At 38.0% G+C, this 9728-nt stretch overlaps 1 protein-coding gene across 1 annotated transcript in view; it reads right to left on the bottom strand.

Annotated features, from left to right (window-relative positions):
• The window catches only part of LOC109376921 (low-density lipoprotein receptor-related protein 1B-like), a gene marked incomplete at its 3' end in the record, with an annotated part of 166724 nt that overhangs the window by 83323 nt on the left and 73673 nt on the right, over positions 1–9728 (bottom strand). The window contains exon 10 of the mRNA XM_019633073.1: positions 9614–9728. Coding sequence (XP_019488618.1) covers positions 9614–9728 — 115 coding nt within the window. The remainder of the gene's footprint in view (positions 1–9613) is intronic.

The raw sequence follows: 9728 nt of genomic DNA, 5'->3' as shown, positions 1-9728 counted from the left end.
GAGAGAGAGAGAGAGACAGAGAGAGAGAGAGACAGAGAGAGAGAGACAGAGAGAGAATGAATGAACGAGTTAAGTGAATATGTACATACAATAGTATTGTACTGGCCCACTAAGACCCAATACTAAGAACAAGGAGACACATTCTATAGAAAGAACCCAATATTTGGAGCCCTTCCGTATAGAAGACTACTTCACAAGTCAAGATCAGTGGATTCAAGAGAAGGAGAGAGTCTATGAGAGTCATTCATGATATTTTGCGGGTACCTGAGAAAAGAAAACTGACCAGATGTTTCACAGGAACTAGACTGGCCATTTTATCCTGTATCTAGAGAAGAAGAAAGAATGGGAGAGTGGTCGCAGGTGAAGAAGTGGGTTACTGAAGAACAGCCTGGTCACAATATTTGGGAGGGCAAACAAGATTAATGTAGCAAAGACAACAAACCTTTTAAATTTTTTATTATTATTATTTTTTTAACATATCAGTAATGCAACCAAGAGGGTGGCCTACCAAGCAAGAGGATTCTAGCAACTTAAGGCTATGAGGCATACCACCTGTGGAGGGAATGATGTGGAATGGGGGAGAAAATAAATCTAGATCTAGATGCCAAGGGACTCTGAAGGAGGGAGAAGAAGAGAGAAGATTGAAGAAAAAGTTCAGGGAAGTCTGAGGAGGAGTGAGACCTCAGGCCTCTGAAGATCTCACATAAGATCCTATCAAAAAAGCTGTGGGGCCGGCTGAGTGGCTCAGTTGGTTAAGAGTTGGCTTGAGAGTGTGAGCTCTGAGCAATAGGGCTGCCAGTTTGGTTTCCACATGGGCCAGTGACACTGCGCCTTCTACAGCTCAGATGGTGAACAATAGATTGACCTGGAGCTGGGCTGCTGTGAGTGGCTGGCGACAGCATAGGCTGCAGGCCCTGCTGCAGTGGGCTGCCATGAGCTACCATGAGTGGCTGGCAGCCAGCTTGAGCACCTGGCAACTGGCGTGAGCTGCTGTGAACCTCTGTGACCAGCTGTCCAATGGCTGGTGACCGATCTGCCTCAGCCAGGAAGAGCGCAATGATCATAATACTAACATGGGCCAGTGAAGCAACATCCTCCACAACTAGACTGAAGAACAAAAGGACAGCAACTTGTCTGTTCTCCTTCCCCTATTCCCTAATGTTGTTCCCCTCTCCCAATTCCCCAATAAAATCTTAAAAAAAGAAAGTAAAGAAAAGAAAGCTGCATTTCACATGTGTCAGAGGACTGTGATATTCAGAGAAGCAAAGAGAACATTACACTAGGTCTACTTAAAAAGATGTTACCTGTTTCCTCCATCTGGCCCTCTGCCTGAAGAGCTAAGACTAGAAGAGAGAAGAAAAGTAGAGAAAAAAAAAAAAAAAAAACAACCAAAAAAACCAGAACACAGCCCCCTCTCATCCAAGTTTCTAGAACCTCAAATTTAGCTGTCAACTGGAGAGAAGAAAGCTTTGATTAAGATATAACATTAGAGTTTCAAAATTGGTTCGATCAAATTATAGAAACAAAAAGTTATTGGAGTCATTGTGTCTGCCAAGATGTCATTGAGGGATGGTAAAGTAGTTGAAAGTGTTACTTGGAAATAATCATATTTCATGTCAATACTCCACTGGGTTAATGAACTTTATTAAATTTGTTGCACACATATGCAGGTTTTTTTTCTTACAAATTAAAAAATAATAATATATTTAATTAGAAACTTTGTTTTTCTAATAGTCTAGTTGAATATATCTTTAATACAATTAACACTGAGTTAAATGGGAAATAAATTTTTTTATAGCTCTCTCTTCTGTTTGTGTCTGATACTTTCAATTCTTTTTCTGATACTCTTTGTTCTTTAATTATATGAAGTAAAATTACAAGTAAGACTACAAGTGCATGACACAGAATTCTACTATCTTCATAGATTTAAAAACTAAACATCTGTAAAATGGAGTAATATTAACTTTGCAAATTTCAGTGGATTTGTATTTATACCCTCATTTAATTGTCTTTCAAACTTCTAATTGTCTTAGGAATTGTCTAAAGTTAAACTCTTTGAACGAAGCAGAAGTTATCAATTCATATTAAGGTTTATTTACTCAAAAAATAATAAATGTAAATTATGTTGAGATACTTGGAAGAGAGAAAACCCAAAGATTGTTCAAAAAACAAAATGTGAGTTTGTTTGAAATATTCTTATGTTTAATCATGGAATACCCTTATATTTAATGATGTAATTTGAAGTTAGGCAGAAAATTTGTCTGGATAACTGCTTCCATCTTGAATTAGCTTTGCATATTAAACATATCATTAAGTGTATGTAAGACAAAATTAAATATAAGTGGTAGTTCCTAAAGTGTGACCCCAGAAAGTATACTTTGAGGATCCGTATGAACTGGGAATTTGTTAAAAATGTAAATTTCTGGGCCCCACCCAAGGACTGCTGAATCAGAGACTCTAGCAATGGGACCCAGGGTTCTGGGTTTAACAAGTCCTCTCAGAAATTCTGATGCATGCCCAAGTTTGAGTACAGCTGCCTTAAGTTGACAATTCTCAGATTTGATTGCACATTCATATCACATGGAAAATGCTAAGAATACTGCTTATTGGGTCCCTCCCCAGAAATTTTTACTTAACTATTAATTAGTCGGGGGTAATAGGCAGATGATTTTAAAGCTTCTCAGGACATTCTTTTATTGCCAGTTAAAGTTGAGAACCAATGCTTAGTCATATCCTTGAAATGAGGTTGATCATTTAGCTCCTTGACACACAGTCCACTTCTAACAGGCTTCACAATTTTAACATCTCCTCCCTTATTTACAGCATCAATTTACAGATTCTCCTTTCTACTCATGAAGACTACTGAAAAAGTATTAAAAGGCTGTTTAAAGATTCAGCCAGAAGCCTCAAGGGCCTTTCTAATTATTTAAGTGTTTGCTCACATATAATCTCAACCTAAAATGAGCAATCAACTTGTTGTAAGGGCAAACACAAGTAAAATGAGTTAGGTTTGTAAGCAGGTGCTAGTGAATTCCACTGAAAACTCAATCCTCAGTTGCAGTACCTTCGGTTCCTAATTACTACCAGCAGCATTTCTAATCATAGCTTTCTCATATATTTAATTCTAAATTTTAATATTATTTTCAGTGTAAAACAGTAGTTATTAAACAAACAGAGATTGTTCATGGAGCTGAAGTGTAAAAAAGAAAATTGATTCAGAGTCTTCTGGTAGCATTAAACCTATGGGAACTTCATAAATTCCAATGGGAAAAAGTGAAATAGGATCAATCCACATTTTAAAAGAACTCTTAATAAAAAAGGGAATTAGTTGAACCTATATTCATTTCTAGATTATTGCCAAGTAGGGTGACTGGTTGTTTTCGTATTTTTTTTAAATACAGTGAGTTAAATAATTTACAATACTTTTTGTCATTTTGTTTTCTAGTGCAGGATAGTTTTTATATGAAAAATCTATGCAGTTCTTACAACTCAAAAAGTGTGATTGTACCTACCAGAACATCACTGTAAGCTTCTCTACTGACATAACTTTTATTTAAAATGACAATGTGAAAGATGAACGGATGTTGCTACAGAAAAAAACATGTTTGGAGAGAAACATGTGTCCTAAGTTGTTAAGGGAAAACAGCTCTGAGACTAACCTGTGTGGCTTACTGACATTCTATAATTTTGTGTTTTTTCCTAATGCTGCTCTCCTACCTATGGACACAGGGTTTGTTCTGTCCTCCCCCCACCCAAAACCTCCGCAATCCCTAACTCCCTTTCTAGAATCATTTTCTCATCATGACATTAAGAGCATTCATCATTATGTAATTGCAGACCTTATCAGTTCTGACAGCAGCTCCCTTGAGTAACTCAGTTCTACAACACCCGTGATTTTCTGTTGCCTCCACCCTGGCTCATGTTCTAGAAGACAACTCAGGCAGTGGTCTCCTCTGGCCCATGCTGGACTACCCTGCTCTTCCTCGGCCACCCCTTCATTGATTCTGCTGCCTTCCCTAGACCACCAGCAATCCCCACAGTCTTTCTGGAAGGAGTGCTAAGATGCCGTGAAGGCAACCAGCCCTGAACAAAGGAAGATCATTATTCAACTGGCCTTCAACCATTAAATTTTTTTTATCTACGTATTCAATTACTTAAGAACCATCAATGTTCGTGTATCAAGGGTCACCATCCAGAGTCTGTATTGTTCCTTTGCTGTGACAAAATGGCTGGGACATAGAAGGCATCTTTGTAGCTCTGAAACGTCTATTCCTGGTACTGCCCACTACTCACTGAGGCTTTGCTGTTGACACTTGAAGACAGCTGGCCCCTCCTTTCCACTGGAGGCCAAGGGGAAATAAAGGTGGGTGAGGAGCCCTGAGCCTAGACTCTGCGGTGTCATTTTCCTGCTGCTCCTAGAGATGCTTGTTGTGAATCCAAAGAGAGGTTCAGAGATGCTGCTTTTATTACCCCATTTGTCCTAAGGGCCCTGGGTCCATGAGACTGTTATTTCTCCAGTCTTCCACCGGGCTTCTAAGGTCTCTCTGCACAGGAAAATACACTTTATAAAATGTGGCTATATTTCAGAGCGCAACTACCTGACAACTAAATTTTACAGTGTGTTAATGTCTAGTGGTATATTGAAGGTATCTTATGTAAGCTGTCAAATGCCAACTTTTAAATTTTCAAGGATTCTGTGAGTCACTTGTTTAGCACACAACCATTATTAAAAATAAATCAATAAAATATAGACATTTACAATTAAATAAATCATGTTGAAAACCAGGGGAATAAATCCTCAGGGTTCATAATTTCCTAATTATTTTGCTCTTGAAGCTATTTACATCTGCTGTATCTGCATTGTGGAAATACAGTACACTGGTATGCACACCTTTTATCAACTCCACAATTGGTAGTCATGTTGGCAACTTGATATTGGCCATGATGGTAATATTTACACCACAAAAATAGGCAAACATTAGACCAGGACTCCTCCCCAACTGGAGATGTTAAAAGATTTACCAACATACCAATAATTAAACTCATTATAGGTGTACTTGCATTTAATGAGATATGCATAGATATGTATAATGGTATTATCTGGCCCTGTACATGCCAAAGAAAGTCAACCTGAAACAGCTGAGTTTTGGTTTCAGGCATACCTGGATTCAGAGACTGATCCTGCTATTTATTAGCTTTTGATCTCAAGCCACTTGTTAAATGATTCTAAGTTCTGATTCCTTTATCCTTAAAATGTGGATAGCAATACATATCTCATAGATAGACTGTTCAGGTCTAACTATGCCATTGCAAATGGCAAGAACACATTCCCTTCCCTGGAGGAGCAATAGTCCATTGTATATATGTACCACCTCCTTTTTATCCATTTATCCATCAATGGACAGCCAGGCTGCCTCCACATTGGCCACTATAAACAATGCTGTAATGAACATATGGATGCACATGTCCCCTTGAAGTAGCATTTTGGGTTTCTTTGGATAAATACTCAGAAGTAGGATTGCTGGTTCCTCCTCTGTCCTTTGTTATAGCCTTTGTTTAAAAGTCCATTTGTCTGCTATAAATATTGCTACTCTAGCTTCTTTTTGTTTGTTTGTTTCCATTTTCATGTAATACCATTTTCCATACTTTTATTTTCATTCTGTGTGTGTCTTCTGATCTGAACTGAGTCTCCTGTAGGCAGCATATGTAAGGGTCTTGTTTTCTTATCCATTCAGCCACCTTATCTTTTGATTGAAGTATTTAATCCATTTACATTTAAAATAATCATTGAAAGATATGTAATGATTGCCATTTTATTATTCATATTTTTATCTTTTTTTTGTCTTAAATAAGTCCTTCTAACATTAACATTCCTTGTAATACTGGTTTGGTGGTTATAAATTCTTAGCTTTTTCTTGTTTGGGAAGCTATTTATCTGTCCTTTGATTCTAAATGATAGCTTTGCTGAGTACAGTAATCTTGCTTGTATGTCCTTGCTTTTCATCACTTTGAATATATTGTGCCAATCCTTTCTGACCTGAAAAGTTTCTGTTGAGAAATCAACTAACAGTCTTATAGGAGCTCCCTTGTATGTAACTGCTTTTCTCTTGCTGCTTTTAAGATTCTTTGTCTTTAAGCTTTGACACTTTAATTATGATGACTTTTGGTATTGGCCTATTTGAGTTCATCTTGTTTGGGATTCTCTGTGCTTCCTGAGCCTGTATGTCTATTTCCACACCAGGGTAGATACGTTTTTCATCATTATTTCTTCAAATAGGTTTTCAATTTCTTGCTGCCTCTCTTCTCCTTTTGGTACCCCTATGATACAAATGTTGGTGTGCTTGATATTGTCCATGAGGTTCCTTAAAATATTCTCATGGTGTTTTCTTTGTATTTTTTTTCTTTTTACTGTTCTAATTGGGTGTTTTCTGCAACCTTATATTCTAAATCACTGATTCAATCCTGTGCTTTGTCTAATCGGCTATTGATTATTTGCAGTATAGTCTTCTCTTTAGCTATTGTATTTCTTATTTCTAACTGGTTCTTTTTTATGTTTTCTATCTTAATTTTTATGTTTTCTACCTTTTTCTTGACACCCTCCCTGAGATAACTCTTATAACCAGTGTTTTGAACTCTGCATCTGGTAGATTGCATGTCTCCATTTCATTTAGTTCTTTTTCTGGAGCTTTGTTTTGTTCTTTTGTTTGGGACATGTTCCTTTATCTCCCCGTTTTGGCTGCTTCCCTATGTTTGTTTCTATGTATTAGAAACAGAGCTGCAATGTTTCCCAATCTTAGTACAGTGGCCTTATGTAGTAGGGGTCCTGTGGGTCCTAGTCTCACAGTCTCCAGGTGTGTCCCTTGTGTAGGCTGTGTAGATGAGTCTCGGTTGCTATTCGCACATCAGTGGGAAGGATTGACCTTTTGGCTGATTGATTGTGAGTGCTGGTCATTACTAGAGTAGAGGAGCTGTTGTGCAGGGGCTGACCCTATAGAGCAGGATTTGCTTTAGCAGGGCTCTCATGCCTGCCCAGTCTGCGCTTTGGGTGTGTCATCTGCAGAGGCAGTTGGATGATTTTCTAACTCAGTCTCAAGCTGGCCACTGGGTATGTCAGTCCCAGGGCCTCCTGCAAGGGACCCCACCACAGGCCAAATTCAGCAGCATCCTGTGCACTGTCCAGAGCCACCTGGTATGATCCACAACACAATCCACAAATGTCCACCATCCACGCTGAGCTTGGAGGTTCTTTGAGAGGCCAAGCCTGGAGCTGAGGCTGGCTGCCACTAGTACTGGGCTTAGAGCTATTCAGCAAGATGTATGAAACACACCAAAGCCACATGCTGCTTGTTTAGGTTTTGTGAATGTTTATGAGATTTTAGGGAAGCCCATATCATGAGTCCAAACAAGCCATTTGTATGGAAAAAAAAACACTGGAAGTAGCTTGGGTGTGCCTGAAAGTTGGATGGGCCAGGGTCTTAGGGTATCACCAGGGTAGAGTGAAGTAATGGTGTTAGCCAGGTTGATGGGGACTCATATTTTGTGGTTGTCCATGCCCACATGCCCAGAGGGTGTTGGGCTGGACAAGGAAACAATGGGTTCTGCCAGCACTTTTGTCTGGGAGAAAGCTGCCCCTCCAGCCCTAGCCCTGAAGCTAGACAAATCATTTCCTCCCCATATGTTCCTGGAAACTTCCCAGCTGCTGCCCCAGTGCTGGAGTTCAAAGAGAGTGAGCCCGTCAATGAGTAAATCTATGTGTAGGCCCTTTAAGAGGAGCCCCTGGGAATGCAGCTGCTCCCCATTTCACTGTCTGAGAATCTCTTCTGGTTTTCCCAACCAGAATTTCTGGGAACTTCTCTCTCCAGCAGTGGAACCATGGTCTGGTGAGGAGTTGGGACCCCTCACTCCTCAGGGGGGAACCTTTGCAGCTGAGATATCCCTCCCTATTTTTAGTGGTCACATGCAGGTTTTTGACTAATTTGTTTCATGTCTCTCCTCCTATCAGTCTCAACATGGCTTCTTTTGTATGTCCTTAGTTGTAGGACTTTTGTTCAGCTATACTTTAGGCAATTCTCAGTGATGGTCTTTCTATAGTTAGGTTGCAATTTTGAGGTGGTAATGAGTGGAAGAAAGCACAGTGTTTACCTATACCACCATCTTGACTGAAAAAGTCAAATAAATTATCATTAAAATAAAGAAAAAGGTCTTAGTCTAGACTTATTACTAAAAATAAGACAGATCAAAGACCTAATAAAAGTTCTCTAATGAACTCATTATTTATTTTCCTACTCTACATTTTTTTCATAGCATTTCTTATCTAAATTGGGACTCTGATTCCAGGGCTTTTCTATATTAAATATTTTGAGCATGCCTATTACCTTTCTGGTATACTCTGGATGGAGATGCTAAGAACAGAAAATAAATAAAGTTCTCCTAAGAAAATAGAGCCACCTAGAAGCACACCCAGCAATTTTCTGAACCAGTCTGGACATTTGAAAGAAGAGAGTATATATTGTTTAACCCCCTTTATTGGCCAGGCTTTGGAAATTCTACATGTAAAATGTACTTAGTTGTTATTGTGTGAATCTCTAAAGCTTTCTTCTCCAACACTGCTATTGACCAATTTAAAATGTCAAATTTTACTACTTGACTTATACTTCATTCAGACATTACAAACTCAAATGTCTACAGGGATTTAATAGTCTACATAAGAAAAAATTTAAATAAAAGGTAAAGGTAAACAGATTATGCATCCCCTAAATAAAAACATTTAAATTGCAGGAAAGGGGTATCTTATTTGCCAACTGTTAGAAGTACTATAACATGAGGTTAAATTATTTAAAATATATAATCAATTGTGTTATATTTTTAACAGATATCCTAAGCATATGTTACATCATAGTAATTTTAAAAATCCTCAGCCATGCCTGAAATAAAGCACATGCCACTGAAAATCTGGTTTCACTATACATTATTGAGACAAATGATAATAAAATATTCTGACATATAGGTACAAATGAGAGTAATTAAAGCTGTAATTTTATGTAATTATACATTTTTATTGTTTTCAAAGTAGGCGAATCAGTGAAAAGTGACTAGGAAGTTTGTCATTAATAAAATTTCTTAAACTAGTAACCATTTGTCCTTTATATTAATAAAACATAGTTTACTAACTATGTAACCTCAGCCTGTATTGTTAATTGCCCCAAGAATATAACATATTCATGCCAACAAGAAACATGCCCTCCGTATTTACTCCAGATGTCACTCAAAGAAATATTCTGTTTGAAAAATGTAATCATATAGACATAAGATTAATAATGAACATCTGAGAATGTTTTGTTAGCCTTATAATAGCCACTTCCTTATAAAATCTGCTACATTTGGATCCATTTATTTTAGCCAAGGATATGGTACTGCCTCATAAATGGGATATATTATGAAGTTATCATGAAAAGACATACTTATAACCAAACGGCAGTAATAAGAAGTAACAGATATTCTGCTTTGTTGACTCATATTTATCAGGAAATGAATAGCCTTTTAAGAGAATATAGTGATAGAATCTCCTATCTGATACAGTCTCTACTAACACCATGGTTCACTCACAACTTACCACACGATGCCATTTCATCTGTCTGGTCACCACAGTCATCTTCCCTGTCACACAGCCATGCTCTGGGAATGCAGCGTCCATTTCCACAAGAAAACTGGTCCACCTGGCATGTTTT

The sequence above is a fragment of the Hipposideros armiger genome, unplaced genomic scaffold, assembly GCF_001890085.2.
Source record: "Hipposideros armiger isolate ML-2016 unplaced genomic scaffold, ASM189008v1 scaffold_1238, whole genome shotgun sequence".
Lineage (NCBI taxonomy): Eukaryota > Metazoa > Chordata > Mammalia > Chiroptera > Hipposideridae > Hipposideros > Hipposideros armiger.
The sequence above is the reverse complement of the archived record's forward strand: the minus strand, read 5'-3'. Positions and strand labels throughout refer to the sequence as shown.